General features: G+C 40.2%; 1 protein-coding gene across 2 annotated transcripts in view; it reads left to right on the plus strand.

Annotated features, from left to right (window-relative positions):
• Positions 1–21058, plus strand: part of KLF12 (KLF transcription factor 12) — a 272088-nt gene that overhangs the window by 176248 nt on the left and 74782 nt on the right. For both annotated transcript variants that reach the window (XM_075591001.1, XM_075591002.1), the window contains exon 3: positions 18265–18805. In XM_075591001.1, the coding sequence (XP_075447116.1) occupies positions 18265–18805 (541 nt within the window). The remainder of the gene's footprint in view (positions 1–18264; positions 18806–21058) is intronic.

Below are 21058 nucleotides of genomic sequence, written 5' to 3' on the forward strand. Positions count from 1 at the left end.
AATGTGTCTTAAGGTGGGTCTTAAAGGTGGAGAGGGTGCTAGTCGGGTTTTCAGGGGAAGGACATTTTAGAGTAAGGTGGGGCAGTCAGTGAGAAAGGTTTAAGGCGGGAGAGGGCTTTAGATATAAAGGGGGTAGAGAGAAGACATCCTTGAGCAGAACACAAGTCTGGATGGTACATAGCGAGAAATTAGGGCTGAGATGGGCAGAAGAGTGTAAAACTTTAAAAGTGAGGAGAAGAATTGAGTGCAAGATGCGGGATTTGATGGGAAGCTAGGAGAGTAATTTCAGCAGGGGAGACACAGAGACAGATTTACGATAGAATAGAGTGATTCTGGCAGCAGCGTTAAGGATAGATTGTAGGGGAGACAGGTGAGAGGCAGGAAGGCCGGACAGCAGGAGGTTACAGTAATTGAGACTGGAGTAAATGAGGGCCTGAGTCAAAGTTTTAGCAGTCGAGTAACAGAGGAAAGGGCGTATCTTTGTAATATTGCGGAGGAAAAAGCAACAGGTTTTAGATACGTTTTGAATGTGAGGGAAGAATGTGAGAGAGGAGTCCAGTGTGACCCCTAGGCAGCGTGCTTGGGCTGCTGGGTGAATGATAGTACTTCCAACAGTAATGTGGAAGGAGGTAGTAGGGCCAGGTTTGGGAGGAAGTATGTGGAGCTGTAACGCGTGGCTCACCACAAACGAAGCGCGACCACGGAATTGTGAAACGCCAACCCACAGCCATGCGGGCGCGCCTAGGATGTAGATTGGACGTGCAAGCAGGGTCAGGAGTACGGAAGGTAGAGTAGTCGTTATACTTGCCGGGTCTGGATTGGAGAGTAGCGAATCGTTGGGGTACTTTGCCAGGGTCTGGATTGGAGAGTGGAAAGTAGTCGTTGCGAGGGTAGCCAAGGTCAGGGTTGTAGATATCAGGATGATCGTGCGTAAGCCGGGTCGGAGTAGGAGAGTAGCGGAATCCAGAGAACGAAGCAGGGTCAGGCAGCAGGGAGATCAGGAACGAGGCAGGCCGGGTACAAGGCAGAGAAGTAGGATCAAAGCAGGAATGCAGCAAGGCACAGCGTCTCATACAAGGTTATGCTCAGCAATGAGTGTCTGGGCTGAGCAGGTATTAAAGGAGCCTCCCTCGAATGGGAAGTGTGTCGGGACAAGATGGAACGAGCAGATAGGCTGCTGTGTCGCGCAGGTGCGCCCTATTGTGCAGCCCGATTAAGTCTAGGGGTGGAGCTTCGTCCCGTGCGCGTCACCGACGTCAGGGGGTGGCGATCCGATTGCGCGCCACTCGCGCACCGGGCATGCCCGTCATCCAAACGGGAACGGAGCCTGGAGGCTGGTCCAAGGGGAACCTGTCTTGTGCGCATCACTGACGTCAAGGGGTGGCGACTCAATCGCGCGCCACTCGCGCACCGCGCATGTTCGTCTTCAGAGCGTGGGCGGAGACTGGGAATGGATCCAGAGAGGCAGGCTGATTGCACGTCGCTTGCGGGCGCACGGTGGAGCCGCCGCGGGACCGTATCTCTTGAGTGCCAGATGTAGAAGGCTGAGGAGGTGAGTTCTGGCCATCAGGATGACGAATCCTCACAGGAGCTCTGTTTTTGCCATGTTAAGTTTAAGTCAGCAGAGGGCCATCCAGGATGATATTGCAGAGAGACATTCAGAAACTTTGGTCTGTACAGCAGGTGTAAGGTCAGGGGTTGAAAAGTAAATTGGCTTGTCAACCCCCTTCTGTCTTTCCCTGTGAACTCTAGGTAGTTATCGGATGAAGAGCGTTTTTGGAACTCATCAGACTGACTTCTTCCAGCTACCTGCTTTATAATCCCATTTGCCAGTGATAGACACTTACGATGGGCAATGGAAGTGTCCTGGGAGAGACGGGCTTAGGGGTGGCACAATGGTGAAGGAATGAGGGAATAGGATAAAGGGCAGAAGCAATCAGGAAGTATAGTATACCATTGAAAATGGGTTGGAGAAAAATAAGATGGGAAAGATGAGTGCGTTTCAAAGGGGAATATTAGAAAAGTGAATGAGGACAAGTATATGTTTAATGCTATGAACACATTTAATAACATGAAATGTCTTTTAATGTAACATGCAACATTATATTTATTTAGTGGATGGTATGTTTTAATCAACAGTCCTGCGTCTATGGAATGTAACTACAAATGTTGAAACACAAGCCTCCTCCTACTGTTCGAATAGGGGAGTAACAGACAAAGTTACTGTAGGTCTGCAAAAGGGTACTAATTTGGCATAATTTGCAATAGCAAATGCAATACTATAGCCATTGTTTCACTGAATTTAATCTATGCAGAAATATGAAAAACTACACTAGTTGTTTGGTACGAGTGCCTTTACTATCATTAGTGAATGTGTCTACAGTATGTATGAATTCTGATTTACTGTATATACATCTATATGTATTTACAGTATCTATATAATGGAGGAGATGTCTGGTCTCATTAGGTTTTAAATATTTAGGGGACCTCAGTAGCGAAGAAGCAGGTAAGTAATACTGTTATTAAATTCACTATAGGTCCCTGATCAGTTAAATGTTGACCCTTTCATGTCACAATGGGAAAAGTGAGGAAGAAAGCAGAGCACTACTTCCATGTAGGGAAATGATTGCAGAGCATGCGTTCCCATGAATAAACATTTTTGTTATTTAATGGATCATAAAAGACATACAGGAGCAAGTAGATCCATTAAATAATTATTTTTTTTATTCATGGGAACGCATCCTCTGCGCAATCATTTTCCTACATGGAAGTAGTGCTCTGCTTTCTTCCTCGCTTCTCCTGTTACCAATACCAGGCGGAGGCACACCCAGCACCCCCGGAGACACGGCTTCAAGACCAGGTCGCTGATCTATTACGTGAGACCATGGTTATTGCTCCATTTATCACTCATAATACATTGATGTATTCAAGTCTGGACACCAGCGTGTGTGTAAATCCTTTCTCAGTGCTGAGTGGGATTCTTTCCAGTATTACATCACTAATTAGGACTTTGATATGTTTTGATATCTATCTACCAGAGGGGTTCTGTATTGAAGATTGCTGTTGATTTACGAAGCTATATTCAGCGTTATCACAGTATTTGGTCATATCATGTCACAATGGGCCTACAAAATAATTCTCTGTAGCTGTCAGTCGAGAGGTAAACTATAAACTCTTGAAGTGAATTTTCAGATATGGGGGGTTGGTGTGGGTGGAAGAGTTTGTGTCCAAGCAGCCATTCAGATGAAGGTTACTGTCTCATGATGGAAGTCTTGGCAAAGCTGTTCAGGCTGAAGCTTACACACAATATTTTCATTTATGCAGGAGTGTGGGAAGTAGACAGCTTTTTAATCCTCACTCCTACTGAACACCTGGGGACTTTGAACACCTGGCGATTTATTGAAAAGTCCAACAGGATGCATAGCGCAAAAATATATTTATATTTTATTTATTTTTTTACCATTTTTAACCTAGTCATCACCAAATTTAACAAACTTGAACATGGACCTTATATTTGACACAGATCATTAGCCCTCGGGCATGGTGCCTCGGACCGCGCTGAGCCGCGCTCCTGCTCTGCCTCGCCTTCTCGAGCTGGTGCTTTTTTGCGTTCTGGCTGGCGACGCATTGAGTGCGCTTTGGGGGCGGGACGAAGGCGTGGAGGAGGTGGGACGGAGGCGTGGTGGGAGGCGGGGCTAGTCCCTCGCTCCCTTTTGGATGTTTGCGGCCACGTGACCGCTCTTCTGCTCCCCTCAGCGCCGAAATTCAAATCTTCCTGAAAATTTCTGAGCCGCCGCACGCATGCGGAAGCGTGCGGAAGCGGCTGCTAAAGCCGCGCTGATCACAGATGAAGGGGTAAGTTCATCTGCTTAGCGTGGCTCAGCACGGCTCAGCTGGGTCTGTTGGACTATGTCCCAGGCCTTAGCCAGTTTAACCTGGTGGAGGATTTCTACACACAATAAAAAAGGTGACTCACCTAGATGCAGTTATACAGATCTCATTAAAATACAGTATGTCTTTTTTGCCAACTTCTATAACAACTCTCTGAAAATCATAAGCTGGCTCACTTGGGGCAAAATAGGTGACATTTACTTCAATAAATTGAGATGCATTCCCAAAATTCTTCACCAAGCTTTATATGGACTGAAGATCCCTCTAGTGAATAAAGGCAGATCTTCTGGAACTAGGGTGCCCTCTTTACTTGGAGAGGCCATTGTGGTTATCTACATGGACACCCTCTAGAACTTGGCATTATTAAATAACAAAAAAAAACAGCTTCCTCAAATAAATGGTGTTAAAATAAAGGTTTTAACATACTTATAGGTGTCAGATTTTGGTAAAACAAAAAAAGGCATCAATCCCCCAAATGTAATTCATTAAACAGGTTGCTGCCATTACTACATATTGGTCCTTGAGGTATTGCCCCTTTCAGTGTTGCCCACCTCATTATTAACACTAGGAAGGAACATGTATCAGGATAGAAGAAATCCATATCATGCTTCTCCAGTTTTTGTAGCAGCTGATCCAAAGAGAGATATGCAATAATTTCAGTCTTCTTTGTCAACAATGCCACCTTCAGTTTCAGTCTTCAAAATGATGCCAGATATTTTTAAACATTCTTACATGTTGCCAATGGCAATGCCACCAGCATTTACGGCCCTCTGCATTGTTTTAGTTCATGAATATACTGAGCATTTGCAGACACAATAATGAAGCAATAGCTTGGTATTAAAATAAGAACCCCAGGAGTGAAGACTTTGTACTGCGATTTCTAGAACATGCATCTCCAGCAGCATTACTATTGCAAAGATTATCCATCTCGACAGCTGTTTAACTCTCATTTTTCACTGTATCTCATCTTTTTTTATCCATTCTTTTGATACACCCTATGGACCATATAATAATAAAAATAATTTTGTTCTTGTATAGCGCTGCCAGTTTTTTAACTTAGCGCTTTACAGAGACATTTTTGCAGACACAGTCCCTGCCCCGTGGAGCTTACAATCTACGTTTTTTTGGTGCCTGAGGCACAGAGAGATAAAGTGACTTGCTCAAGGTCACAAGGAGCTGACACCGGAAATTGAACCAGGTTCCCCTGCTGCAAACTCAGTGCCAGAATCAGTGTCTTCACTCACTGAGCCACTCCATACTGTGTGTTTTTTATGCAGCAGTCAGCAACATATCTGGCACCATTGTCCCTACCGACACTATTTTCCGTAGCAGTACCTCTTCTACCAACAGAACACTCTTATAAGTTCTAACTTCCATACCTTCAGGCTGAAGCTTACACACAATATTTTCATTTATGCAGGAGTGTGGGAAGTAGACAGCTTTTTAATCCTCACTCCTACTGAACACCTGGGGACTTTGAACACCTGGCGATTTATTGAAAAGTCCAACAGGATGCATAGCGCAAAAATATATTTATATTTTATTTATTTTTTTACCATTTTTAACCTAGTCATCACCAAATTTAACAAACTTGAACATGGACCTTATATTTGACACAGATCATTAGCCCTCGGGCATGGTGCCTCGGACCGCGCTGAGCCGCGCTCCTGCTCTGCCTCGCCTTCTCGAGCTGGTGCTTTTTTGCGTTCTGGCTGGCGACGCATTGAGTGCGCTTTGGGGGCGGGACGAAGGCGTGGAGGAGGTGGGACGGAGGCGTGGTGGGAGGCGGGGCTAGTCCCTCGCTCCCTTTTGGATGTTTGCGGCCACGTGACCGCTCTTCTGCTCCCCTCAGCGCCGAAATTCAAATCTTCCTGAAAATTTCTGAGCCGCCGCACGCATGCGGAAGCGTGCGGAAGCGGCTGCTAAAGCCGCGCTGATCACAGATGAAGGGGTAAGTTCATCTGCTTAGCGTGGCTCAGCACGGCTCAGCTGGGTCTGTTGGACTATGTCCCAGGCCTTAGCCAGTTTAACCTGGTGGAGGATTTCTACACACAATAAAAAAGGTGACTCACCTAGATGCAGTTATACAGATCTCATTAAAATACAGTATGTCTTTTTTGCCAACTTCTATAACAACTCTCTGAAAATCATAAGCTGGCTCACTTGGGGCAAAATAGGTGACATTTACTTCAATAAATTGAGATGCATTCCCAAAATTCTTCACCAAGCTTTATATGGACTGAAGATCCCTCTAGTGAATAAAGGCAGATCTTCTGGAACTAGGGTGCCCTCTTTACTTGGAGAGGCCATTGTGGTTATCTACATGGACACCCTCTAGAACTTGGCATTATTAAATAACAAAAAAAAACAGCTTCCTCAAATAAATGGTGTTAAAATAAAGGTTTTAACATACTTATAGGTGTCAGATTTTGGTAAAACAAAAAAAGGCATCAATCCCCCAAATGTAATTCATTAAACAGGTTGCTGCCATTACTACATATTGGTCCTTGAGGTATTGCCCCTTTCAGTGTTGCCCACCTCATTATTAACACTAGGAAGGAACATGTATCAGGATAGAAGAAATCCATATCATGCTTCTCCAGTTTTTGTAGCAGCTGATCCAAAGAGAGATATGCAATAATTTCAGTCTTCTTTGTCAACAATGCCACCTTCAGTTTCAGTCTTCAAAATGATGCCAGATATTTTTAAACATTCTTACATGTTGCCAATGGCAATGCCACCAGCATTTACGGCCCTCTGCATTGTTTTAGTTCATGAATATACTGAGCATTTGCAGACACAATAATGAAGCAATAGCTTGGTATTAAAATAAGAACCCCAGGAGTGAAGACTTTGTACTGCGATTTCTAGAACATGCATCTCCAGCAGCATTACTATTGCAAAGATTATCCATCTCGACAGCTGTTTAACTCTCATTTTTCACTGTATCTCATCTTTTTTTATCCATTCTTTTGATACACCCTATGGACCATATAATAATAAAAATAATTTTGTTCTTGTATAGCGCTGCCAGTTTTTTAACTTAGCGCTTTACAGAGACATTTTTGCAGACACAGTCCCTGCCCCGTGGAGCTTACAATCTACGTTTTTTTGGTGCCTGAGGCACAGAGAGATAAAGTGACTTGCTCAAGGTCACAAGGAGCTGACACCGGAAATTGAACCAGGTTCCCCTGCTGCAAACTCAGTGCCAGAATCAGTGTCTTCACTCACTGAGCCACTCCATACTGTGTGTTTTTTATGCAGCAGTCAGCAACATATCTGGCACCATTGTCCCTACCGACACTATTTTCCGTAGCAGTACCTCTTCTACCAACAGAACACTCTTATAAGTTCTAACTTCCATACCTTCATGCCATGGGCTCAACAAATGCAATCGTCTGCATGCCACGGGCGAGAGCATTTTGGCTGCTGTCGAGTGATAACCAGCGGCGGGGTCCGGCTGTGTTGTGCGGCAATCTCCGTCTTCTCCCCTGCAAATAGTAACGTTTCCCCTGCAGGTACTGAAAGAATGGCTACGTGGCATCAAATGACGCCGCCCCATTTTCATGGCAACGCGGCATAATTTGACGCCACGCAGCCATTTTTTCAGGACTTGCAGGGGAAACATTACAATTTTCAGGGGAGAAGATGGAGATCGCCGCACCATGCCGCCGGACCTCACCGCAGGTAAGAGTCATGAGGGAGTTACTTTGGGGGGGGGGGGACGAGTTACTTTGGGAGGGGGGGGGCGAGTGGGTTTTGCCCTAGTTTGTCGAGCCCTGTTCATGTGCCTGTCCTGCATATTATTTTTGCAGGAGAGTAAAGTTACTCTATCTTTTGGAGAAAATCTGCAGACCTACCAGGCCACATTCCTCCCTGAATATTCTGGCAGTACTACAAGTCACTAAACTTACTCCAGTAGTTATTTGAAAAAAAAAGATAAGGACCCTTCTCTTTTATTAAGGGGGAGGGATCACAAGTACAAGTCACAAGAGTAACAGTAATAACATAACAAATACCTCTCTCTTTGGTCAAAATTTTTTTTAGATGATTATTATGCAGCATTTAACATGCTTTTAATACATTAGATTCATTGTTGACAACCATTATAACATTATTACAAGTACAATAACAGTGAACTGAACTCCAGCTTGCATATTCAAATTTGATGCAGTGAATAAGAAGGTAACTGTTGCAGGGACAACGCAACGAGACAAGGGTAGTTTGGATAGGCTTCTTTATTCAGCCAGCAAAAAATGGAACAAAAATATTAGAGCTTTTCTTCAGCTTATATAAATGCAATATAATTCCTGAGTAGGGCTTTGCCCCTTTTGTTCAAACTCCAAAGAAGCAAGTCAGCATAAACAAAAATGTCACAGAACATCAGACCCTAAATCACGCTGTTCTCCCTCCAGAGTTCCAGTGTATCTCCATGGCTCAGACAGAGAGAAACCTGGGGTTTTAAAGGCCCTTAAGGAGGCAGCTGGGTCCTGTCCAATTAACCCAGCCTTTTTCCAGCTGAGATTAACCAGGCCACTGCTGGACTGCAGACCTACACATAGGTCTGCCAGGCATAGGGCTGGTGTCTTACATTCACCCTGTCACAGTAACATTGTGATAAAAAAGGAGAGCAATCTCTCCCCCAGGAAGACTTATTCACAATAGTGAATGTGGTAAACGCATTCACATTAATGAGTTTATCATGAGAGAAAAATACACAGTGTGATGGAATTGTAGCCTAATGCCATTTACAAATTAAAAGTGAACGTGATAGGTGTTACTTTTTATTTTATAACTTGAATTTATTGAATTAAACACAATACAATTCAATTTAACAAAATGAATCAAAAAGGTAAAGTTGAAGTAAAATACACAAAGGGATAAATATGTTGATGGCATTTTCCAAGACCCGATAGCACAGAACACTACCATACAACAAACGTAACATAATCTGAGATAGAGATATTGAGGAATTTAAATTGCCTTTTTAATCTCTGAAATGGTTGTGATAACACTGGCATCATGTAACCGGAGATATAGTAATTGAAAAGCTTAACATTGTTAAACCCTTCCTTGCCAAAGGGGCTAAATGGAGAATTTTCATTAGCACATAATCTTGATTTTCTGAAACAGTTCACATTTTTTAATGCTGTTTTTTTTTTTTAATATACCAGGGGGAAAACTATAGCGGGTGCACCTAGTCCTATAGTCAGAGCCTTAAAGGGTCCATTGGATGGCCATCCATCTTTATACTGTAGCTTGACATTTTTGTTTCATTGCCCATGGGTGGTCCTCGTGGTGCATCGCCATTGCTTCTGGTTACATATCTGGGGTGCGACTTTTCACTCTCAATCACAGCCTAAAAGGGAGAAATTACCCTAGAGTAGCGCTATGGTTTAGGATGCTAAAGAGGGCATGGTATCAATATATCGTATGTGCTTATATTTTTATAACGTTTTTAGCTCAATCCGTATTGAAAGCAGGTTGTTATACTATTAGCAACATGTCAGCAGTGGTCATAAGATCACTGTTAAAAAGATTTCATGACTCGGATCCACGAAACAGAAGAGCCACATTAGTTACCACAGAAGCCATGTTATTGCGAGAATGGCACACGAGCCATATGAGTTGCATCATTATGGTGCTGAAAAGCGTAATGAGATAATATAACATGATTGGCGTCGCTGCTCATTACCACAGTGTTAATTAGTGCTGTAAAATGTAGTGCTGAGGGGTGTGGGAGGCATGGCACTTGGGGCATTACAATGATGCAAAGGGCTGTGTCCATGATATCACAGCGACTTCTGTTCTCCTGAGACTGGGCGTCAGCTGCAAGATGGTAGTGAAGGAACATATGTGGCCAGGAATGGGTGGGTGTGATTAGCTTTATATGGAATGTATGAAACAACATAATTTCCCCATCTGATATAATTACAAATATAACTTTATGCCAGGACAACATGCGATGCATTTTATTAGTGCTTAGAACTTAATAATAATGTTACATTATTTATATACAGTAGAGAAAAATAACAGAGTGGAACCTTGTTTATAAGCAATGATACATTTAAGCAGCACTCTCACCTAACTTATACAGCGTTTGAGCAGAGTTCCCTCAGAGCTGCCCGGCACGCCGCATGGACACGAACACTGCCTTAAGGCAGTCTGTTTGCGCATGGTCTCCGGGTACCATGGCCCCAGCCATAGGTAGATCATTTTAGCCGGAATTCGATTTTGCTGTGGATTGGCCATTTCCTTTCAGCTGCTGCTTCCTTTAGAAGCAGACCGCTTCCTGGTTGAAATGGCCACTTCAGTGTTACTTGTGCACAAAAAGGGAGCACACCTGAGATACAGTACATGTGAGAAATGCTTGTGACGGGAGGGGGTGACCAGGATATGTAATAAAGCCTGTTTGGTTACCCTCCGTGTATAAGGGTCCAAGAGACCCAGTAACATTGTATTATTGCATTGTACTTTGTGTAATAAACCATTTTTTGTGTTTTCCCTTCCGGGCATGCCATCAAGCAGAGATTGCTAGTGTATGAGTTTCAAGGGGGGGTTGTGGAGGAACCGTTGTCTGAATGTGCCTAGGAGGTTGGGGTCCAGAGTTACCTGTTCCCCAATAAATGTACCCGAGAATCATGCCTGATTCTCGGATACATGTACAGTAGGCACATTGTCCCGGCAACACTTCCCCTTGAAAACGTAACCGCGACTCACCACTAGGCTGCCCTGCTTCAGCATAACTTGTAAAGGAGAATGAGGCAAAGGGAACACTGTGCATCCCTTTAGCGGAGGGAATCCCTGGGTTACGGGGGGTACCCCAGTTAGTGCTAAGGTGACCCACAAACAATATATGGTTTGTAGGTGCCCAACCATACATAAGGTTGGGGGGACTCTGAAAGTCCAAACTGAGTCAAAGTGAAAGTGTGTGGGGAAATATGACAGACAGAAATAAAGAGAATTTTTTCCCCCTTTTCTGTTCCCTGCACCCTAGAGACTCCACACTTTTGGAGTCTAAGTCTTAGGTAGGATTTTGGGGTGAAAAGCAAGTCATTTTGGTTGCAGGAGGTCTGGGGACAGTTACCGGTGGCCCTATAATTCTCCCCAGCTTACTCACACTATTTTCGGGTAACCCGGGTGAGTTGCACTGGGGCCATACAGTGTCTCCCAAACTCCAAGTTTTCAACCCCAAGATCCTCACCTAAAGTCCCACATAGCTGGAGGGGTTCCTCGAGACTCAAAGAGTTTATTCAAATGTATTTTTTTGTTTCAAATAATTTAATTGAGTTTTACAGCATATGTTAAATCCAAACCTTACAGCAGGTATCAAATACGGTTGCACAGAATCAACTCCACATATCCACATCCAACATTCCATTTCCCCCCTAATCAGCTGATACATAGGTGTGGACTTATTGATCCTCTTGGTTGATCTAAGCAACTGAGCTATACCATTGCTGTCTATAAAACTTAAACAGTGGGACAGACAATAAAATAAATTATATCACGAAAAGACAACCGTGGGAGGGATGGGAGGGTAAGGGGGATAACAGGGGGGGGGGGAGGAGGGTGGATTCCCTTATCCCATCATCCCCTCTGTCCCCAACCCAGCATCAATCAAATGTTTGTCTTGTTTTTTTTAGTGTTCGATCCATGGTTCCCATGTTCTATAAAAGATATCTGTTGATTGTTTCATGAATGCAGTTAGTTTCTCCACAGTCATTAACTCGTTAATTTGTTTCTCTACTGTGCGTCAGGAAGGTGGGGATATTTTTTCCCACGAGGCCGTGATTAAACACCTGTCTGCTGTCAATATGAATACGATTAGCTGTCTTAGTGGGTGGCTTATATTTTCTATTGGTTTTGCCAGCAAGTATATGAGGGGATCCACTGGGATCGTTTCCTCTGTTATGTCTTTTTTAATTTCTTAAGCCAATTAATTAATTAATTAATTTAGCCAAAATGTCTGTATTGCGGGACACGTCCACCATATGTGGGCCATATCCCTTTTCTGTCCGCAACCCCTCCAACACAGGTCTGGGACTTCTGGGTATATCTGTCTGTCTATCTAGGGTTAAGTACCAATGGAATAGGATTTTATATATGTTTTCCTTTGTCGTGGTGCAGATTGATGTTTGGCCGCGTATTCCCAAATATCTTCCTATTCATCTCTGTCTATAGTAACATTTAAATCATTGGCCCACTTAAGCATGTAATTATGGTCAGGGGTGTTTCCTGATGCCCCCATTCCCAGGTAGATTTTCGTAATCAGCCCTTTCTGATATAGTCCCTTCTGACAGTATGACTCGAAGCTGGAAATCTCAGGAAAGGCTGAGTTATGTGATATCTTGCTCACATATTGTCGTAGCTGAAAATATTTAAATATATGAAGGTCAATAGCCTCATATTTGGCGCATAGTTCCTGGAAGCTAAGAATCTTCCCTTTACTCAGAAGATCTGCTACTGTCCGTATATTTTTATTATATTTATTGAACTGTTTTGGTTCTCATCCCGATTAAGATGATTATTAAGATGATTATTAATAATAATTAATAATTAAAAATTATTAAGATGAGGTGTTAACTGGGATGGAGATGAGGTAAATTTATATTTTCCTTTAGTTCTATTCCAGATGGTCTACGTGCATCCCATATGGCCCAATTTAAATCTTTTAGTATCCAAATCCTGTCCCCGGGGGACCACAGGGAGTTTGCTAGTGGGGTACCCCCTGAGTAATGGGCTTCAATACCCAGCCAGCAAAACAGCCTCGAATCAGCATTCCAGACCAATCAACTGGGCAGCCAGGTAGTATTTTAGTATGTCGGGACCCCATCCCTCCCCTTGCTCTCGATGCCAACATGACTGATCTCGCCATCCTCTGCCTTTTGTTCTGCCAAATAAATTGGGAAAATTAGTCTTTGTAGATTTTTTAATTCTGAGATTGGGATTTGGATTGGGAGAGTCTGGAAGTAGTATAGCAGCAGTCTGGGGAGAATGCTCATTTTAATGATATTATTCTTCCAATCCAAGAGATCTGATATTTGTTCCATTTTTGTAAGTCCTTCTTAATCTTATTAAATAGAGGGGGGTAGTTGCATTGGAAGAGGGAGCCATAGTATCTTGCTATTTTGACTCTTACATATTTAATGTGAGAATTACTCCATTTGTACTTAAAATTAGTTTGTAGCAGATTAATTTATTGTGTTGGTAGGTCAAATTTAGGACTTCTGATTTGTCATTATTTATTTTATAGCCTGAGATTCTGCCAATTGTATAACAATATTAGCAGATTGTTTAAACTTCATAATAGAGTCAATCATTGGACTTTAGTTTTCACTCTTCTGTATAATATTTCGTTTCCTTTTGTTTTATTGTTCCTCTCTTTTTTGACACCCAAAAATGCCCAGTTTAGTGAGCAAACCATATTCATCCTCTGTAGGGCTGCAGAAAGGGGGAGGGGAAGTGGAGAGGGGCCCAATCATCCAATTCCAGAACTTGGGCACCTTCCTCTGTCGGGTTCATGTGCAATAGTTTGCCACAGGTGTGCCTCATCACCCGCCTCAATGTCTACCAGCCCCCCTCACTTAACAACACAGAGCTTAGATCTGGGACCAGGAAAACTGTAAGCGGGCTTGACAGTATGAGTAATTATAAGGCAAGTTAATTAAATGAATGTTAATTGTAAGAACCGATAAGGCAGCCACATTTTCCTGGGTCCTCTTGGAGATCGTGATATATCACTTTCAGCAAATTTAGAATGGGTCTCTTCAAATGGTAATATTTTAAGATCAAAGATGACCTTTTTAAATTTGACTTCAGGTAGCACGAGTCTTAATACAATAAATTCCATTGTAATAGCGAAAAAAGGGGTAAGGCAGTATTATGTTTAGATTATAATTGTAACAACGGTCTCATTTTATCCCCTTTGCTACTCGGCAGACCATGGTTGCTATCGGTCTCCATCCTACATTTTTCAGTTTCGCTTTATTTTTTCCAAGCCACACTTCGACACTTGCTTGCTGAACTTAAGAATGTTATTGCTTGGCATAGTTAAAATACAGCATTATACTGTAGCAAAGTGTTGTAATGTGTTTTCTCTGCTCTGAGCTTTTTTTTTTTAAAGAAAATAGCAAGCAGTGTGGTACTTCATAAGCTTTTGTAAATGATGGTTAATATCTCCTGAATTTGTCACAAAAATGTATCAAATACTGTAAGAGAAGCCAAAATATTTTATTTTTATATGTTCCCATTTTTACAGAGTAATATAGTTGTGTTGATTGGAAAACGACCAATGTTCATTGAATTCAAGGTTATGCTTATGGTTATACTGGTTGGGATACAATATGTTTTACATATTAATAAATACTGCTTCATTTACTGTAACTAAACTAAATGCTCTTGTCATTATGTGCTTATAATGATGATTAATGGAATGAAATGATGGTCGGGAGAGGCATTAATAACATAGCGAAAGTAACCTGGTTACACAAAGTACATTTTTTATCTCAGAATGGCATTGCTTGAATAAAATATAAAGTATTCTATGGAAACTCAGCTACATCTATGATTTCATTTTGGTTTCATAAAAAGGACATGTATGTAGATGCGCATGTCACAGCATTTTAAATAAATCTTCTTTTACTTACTTCATAAAAACAGTTTTGTAATAATAATTTTGAATACAACCTCCTAAGTGCAGCTCACCCCATTATAGCGCAACCGCTACAACGCGGATCCGCTTATAACGCGGTCTGAGCGTTGCTCCCGATTTAAAAACATCTCAATTTTTTTACGCAAAATGGCCACCGCGCAAGGCCTTACCCGGCATCTGCAGCTCTCTCCTGTTTTCCTGCTTCATCAGGCTGCATCCACGTGCACGGCGCACATCTCCAAGGTTTTTTTTTAAAATAAAATTCAATGATTTATTGCTAACTGACACACACAGCTCCCCCCTACACTAATAATTTTAGCATACCATGCAGGAATCGAACCCATGACCCTTCATACATTGGTAGCGATTCTTTACCTGCTACATTATAGGATTGGTGTGATTTCAGTGACTCTATTATCAAACTTAACTTCTACTGCACAGTAGTGATAGAGTGCATTAATTTTTTTGCCATATAACTTTATAAGTCTGTTTTATTGGAAAAATTAGTGACAGATGGTTTTGTAAACCAGACATTTATTTAAAGCAGCATTTCATTCATAACCCTATGTGTTTAAAAAAAAAAATCTATTGTGTAGTATTAGATAATACTTACTGCATTAAAAAATCACTCTTTTTGCCCTTTGTAATGAGTTTGAATGTTTTAAGCTTCCTTGGGTTCCTGTATCAACCATTTAGGAAGCTACACAACTTCCTCTTTGAAATAGGAGGCCATATTGGGTACCCTAGGAAGCAGGATCTTCGAGGATCAATCACGGGAGAATGGATCGATCGGCAGATTAGATAATTGTATTACCATAAATGTAAGGAACTGCTGCATTTATTAAAATGTTTTACACAGACCTAATAATCATTTACAAAACGTATAACAGTGCAGCATATGCGTATATGAACATTGATTCTAGATGCACTCATCCATGACCCACAGTTGGAATTTAACTTGTGATGGCTAAAGCACAGGAGGTAAAGTGTCTGATTTAAAAAATTCCAAAGCTGTGATAGACCGAAAAACTGCCATTTACTTTTGTCGCTTCGGACAACATTGGATCAGGCCCTAAGTAACTTGCCAAATATCACATACGGCTGACACTGGAACTTGTATCTCAATTATTTTATGTCGGGTAACATGTACATAATGTATAATTGTTCTCACCAGTGAAGTGTGGTTAAAGGAACTGCACACAAAATACATTTATGTAAGTGGTTGATTCAAGGCATTGACTATGTTTTTATTTTTTTTACCAATAGGTCAATTTATAATAGGATACTATTTTCCCCATTATATAAGATCAGCAGCATGCTATATCTACAGTTCATTTTTATTTATAATTATTGTATTTTAAATTATAAAGCAGATCATTACCTACCATTAACTCGAGCTGCTGGAAGGCCATATTTTGCATAAATCCTGACGTAATAGGTTATGTTTTAGGGCAATGTATTGAGTTAAATGGTGATTAAAATTATGATCATAATTATCCTCTTCTTTAACAAAAAAATGATGGATTCATGAATGTGATTTGTTCTCTCAAATATTATTTAAGAGTTCATCATCACTATTTTGCATTATTTTAAATGTCACCAAAATGTCAAATGTGTTAAAATGTGGTCAGGCTATAGTACTTGTTAAGATACATCCAAACATTGGCTTCCAAATGAATGGGGCGGCAGACCATCGACATTTCTACAAGCAGTTTTAAATCCAAGTCTAAAGACAAACTGCAGCCGCTAAATTTGAAGCTCTCTTTTTAGACCGAATAGTTAACTGTTTTTCTTTAAACTTTTTTTTTTTTTTTTAAAGCATATTCAAGTTATGAATCTTTTGGTAGAACTGGGAGTTGTCATGTGACCACTTTGGAGATATTATTAATGCAATATATATTGATGTAATTTCATATAACTTTGAACTCTTTCTAAATTAAGAGAAATTAAAATGTAACTAATTCTAACACTGGTGATAAAAAAAACCCTGAAAATTATGTAATCTAAACATGATAATGTCCTAGCACCATTAATCTCAGCATTGGAACAGACTTTAGCAATGACGTCATTGGCCTCGTTCTGCAACTTAGATCAATGCCAAACTATTATTTAGAGAAACACATACAGTGCGAACAGGTATAGCCTAAAATTATAACATTACCCAAAATCCAGAACTATACAAAGAATCAGACAAAAACACAATTTTGAGTAGAATAACTATACAGTACATATACAACTGTGTGTGTCTACATATATGTCTCTATGTATCAAATGGCAAATTCCAATGAAAAGTTATTTTGTTGCAACTCACACTAAAATACACTTGCACTGGGCAGCGTCTATGCATTAATCTTAGTTGCGCCATTTTCAGTTATGTGTGCGTTTGCATATGTTGAGATGAGGGATTTTATAGAGCAAGTAAGAGGAGCCACATTTGCATATTGGCGCAGGTCTATGTATTAAAAAATGTGTGACTTGTCTTACTTTTCTGCTTTATTTTTCCCTGTCACCTTAAAGTTTAAAAAAAATGTATATTTCACAGAATACTAGCGCAGCATGCACCAAATTCTCAAACAGTAGAAATACACTTGATAAATATATTGAATTTCCAACAGAAACACTGTTTCCATCGGCGCACACATACCTCTTGATACATAGTGTAATCACGATAGATTTTATCTGAAACAATACCACGATTTTAATTTATTTTGCCCTTTTAGTTATATCATTACTTAGACTTGTTCCTCAGGACTTGACCCAAAAGTTTAACCTTATTACAAATGTAAAACTTTTTTTTCGTAATTCTAGTACTTAGAGGATATCATATTTTTTTAAGGTCTTCCATAGATGTGTTTTATATTGACCAACCACCATCATTAGTATTCCATAACAGTATACATTGTAACCATATCTCCTAACACTCCTGTCAGGAGGTGTCATACACATAACTTTGGGCCTCATGCTCCAAAATCTTCAACAGAACTTCTGTATTGTTGGTGGAATGTATGTGGTAGAATATTCTCTGCTACACATCTACACATCTTCAGTCTTCTATGGCAGCATCTACTCCTTCAGTCTTATCAGTTCACTCTTTTTGACCTCTGTAGATTCTTTGCCAGAGAATTATTATTGAAACCATGCAGTTATTCTACTTACCGGTGAGACAGATTGGGCAGCCTGTAAGAGACAACCTGCCTTCTTTTATAAAGCTGAAAGACAATATTCACTTCAATGTATTTAATCTCACAGAGCTTCAAGGGAATATTCACCAGCTACAAAAACAGGAAAGCTCCACCATGCTACTACATGTTAGGTAGAAGTGATACTATGGGCACAAAATTAAGAAAATATAATTGAAAACTATATATAAAAAAAAAAATTTGTAACCGCACAGGGATGTAACTTTTGCTTTAAACTGAACAATCCAGTTTTATGGAAGTGCTTAAAGGTTATCAACAGCAGTTTTGCAACCATAATGATTCAAAGTCACGACTAACATGATAATCTTTTTATATTATTATTATTAGCAGTTCTTCATCAGATCTATTTACATTATGCATACTATGTACATATTATATTTGTAGATGCTTCTGCTGGGTTATTTGGGGAGTTTTACTAACATACTGTAGCAGCATATGAATAAGAAAAGCTGTTAAACTTTACATTTCACGCTTCATCAAGACTAAACAATATTGATGCAATTTTTCTCTCCTAAACAGTCTCTGAAGGTCCACAACTACCCAGACATGGAAGCTGTACCTCTCCTACTCAACAATGTGAAGGCAGAGCCTCCCGAGGATTTGTTATCCACTGACCATTTTCAAACACAGACTGAACCAGTGGACTTGTCAATAAACAAAGCTAGGACATCACCTAGAGGGTTTTCTTCTTCTCCTGTTTCAATAACCGCTTCCGCTGCTTCACCTTCTTCTAACTCTTCAACTTCATCCTGCCGTCCAGCTTCATCTCCAACAGTAATAACATCTGTATCTTCAACGGCATCGGTACCAACAGTATTAACTTCAGGGCCTCTTGTGGCTTCAGCATCTGGTGTTGGAGGACAACAATTTTTGCATATTATTCACCCAGTACCACCTTCAAGTCCCATGAATTTACAATCTAACAAACTGAGTCATGTGCACCGTATTCCTGTCGTCGTGCAGTCAGTTCCTGTTGTTTACACGGCTATGAGGTCCCCTGGGAGTATGAATTCTACCATTGTAGTACCTCTGTTGGAAGATGGAAGGAGTCATCTTAAAGGTACGATATAGCATGTAAAATCACATTTTTAAATTGAGAAATTGAATATTACATTACTTACGATCCTTGAAGGAAATTTTGTTGTGAAATATGTTTCACATGAATTAGTCATTTTGATGTTACAATATAACCCCCAGATTAATCAAGTTTTAATGTGGGATACCGCACATAAATCGGCGTTAACTGCCACTTAAGTCAATGGAGCGATAACCAACATCGGAGCTTTATTAATGTACCTATTATTCGTATACATTTTTTTTTAAAAAAAAGATAAACTGGTAAATAGAGGATTTTGTTCTCGGAAATATTTTAATATGCAAACTTTGAAAACCCACATGAAGATATGTAGTCCAACTTATCTTATGCTTAGCTGTGGCAACGAAATCAATTTGCTGCAAATCAGCAATTGTGGTGCTGCAGTTTGTGCATTCACAGGCTTGTTGCTCCTGTGGTTTGTCGGAGTAGCTGAACCAGGGCAAACTACCATCATGTAGAAGATAACTCTGGCTACATTCGACTGTGATTTTAGATTAGAACATACGGCATGACTTAAAACATATGATTTAATTTTGACGATGGACACAATCAAATACAATGCATATAAAATTGTGCATTTCCAGGTCTTTTATGGATTTATATACCAGACGTAAAGGAAAAAGTCACAAAGAAAAATAATACTTTAGAAAGCAGGATGCAATAACATTTTCAAATACACATTGAAATCAGATCCATTTCTGACTGGTCAAGTATTGTACTTTAGAGTAAGTCTTATTTATTGGAAAACTTGAATTCATTCTATTATCTGTGTTCTTTCCAAATCTCGCTTTTACAAATCCAAATTTTCCATTTCATTGCATTTTGTGGTAAAAAATAAAAATACACACATTCCTTTTATTTGGGTCTCCAGGAAACAGGTCTTGTAAACTAGAATCGACATTCATGTTTAATCTGCGTTCAACAAGGAACTAAGAAAAACACTGCAGATGCCTCACTTAATAAATTGTGGTATCTCCACCACTGCTAGTGAATGACCATTTTTGTGGTAGTGGTAACGCAAACGTCTGCTACAATCTATGTACTGTTTTCCTATACAATATGTATTTGACAATTCTTATGGAGATGTGCTGTGTTTGTGGTTGTACCTTAATGATGTTAGAACTTTAAAGTAAAACGTTGTCTTGCGTTGACTTCTATCATGTTTCAATACTTACTACATTTACTCAAGATATTTTCTAGAACAAGGTCAGTAATGTTTTATCAATTTACATGACTGCAAATCTAAAAAACTATTGTAACAAAGCAAATTCCTAACTTGAAGGTCCTATTCATGACTTAAGTTTTCTGGTAGGTTTTAATGGTTCCAAGTCATATATAGCTGGTCATTTCTTAAAGTTTTCTAGTAATGTTTTGGTTTTGATAAATATTGATGGAAAAATAAACTAAAACTGGCCTCCAGTATGTTTTTCTAAAACCTGCCTTACAACGGAGGAACCCATATAACCTCCATTACTTCTACTGCATTCTTCCTCAGGGTTTTTTTCAGTCTCAAACCTATTGAAAGTAGCATGTTTTGTATACTGCAAGATAGTTGTTAATGCTCTTGCTGCAGTTAGACTTTAGGCTTGAGCTTGCAAACCTACTATACATTTGTTAGATTATAAAATCTCTAAGATAGTAGAGAAGATATTTGACATGGCTGAGTGTTCTGCTTCATGGCAACTCTATATCTGATGCTATTTGTGATACACTTTTAAGGGTAGCGCCATACATGGAATAAGCCTCAAAGTTTCATCATTTGCTTGTAGAAAGACTACCCATTGTACAGGACAACAGAGTACAGAACAGTGCAACAAAAACAATATACAGTATTAGCCTTTCACTGTGGGAATAGGATGGCACTAATGGACTATTGTAACTTGTATATTGCATGTAATAATTTCTATACAGATGTATGTGGAATAACTAATTATATTAATGCCATATTAATGCCATCGCTGGGATTACAAAGTGACCCTTCTTTTACTTCTTTAGGATTAAAGGTGCAGTTCAAAATGAGTGCTATTGGGTGTGACCAAATATACAGTATACAACAAAAATACAAACATTTCCAATGCAACATCCTAGTGACAAAGTATATAGTTAGGACCTGCATACTGGTCATGCCGTGACATGGCTGCAGGCTTATGATGCTTTGGCCAAAGAGTTTAACTAAGTGACCCATTCTTATGAGAAGACAAACCGATAAATATTTAA

The sequence above is a fragment of the Ascaphus truei genome, chromosome 3 (genome assembly GCF_040206685.1).
Source record: "Ascaphus truei isolate aAscTru1 chromosome 3, aAscTru1.hap1, whole genome shotgun sequence".
Classification (NCBI taxonomy): Eukaryota; Metazoa; Chordata; class Amphibia; order Anura; family Ascaphidae; genus Ascaphus; species Ascaphus truei.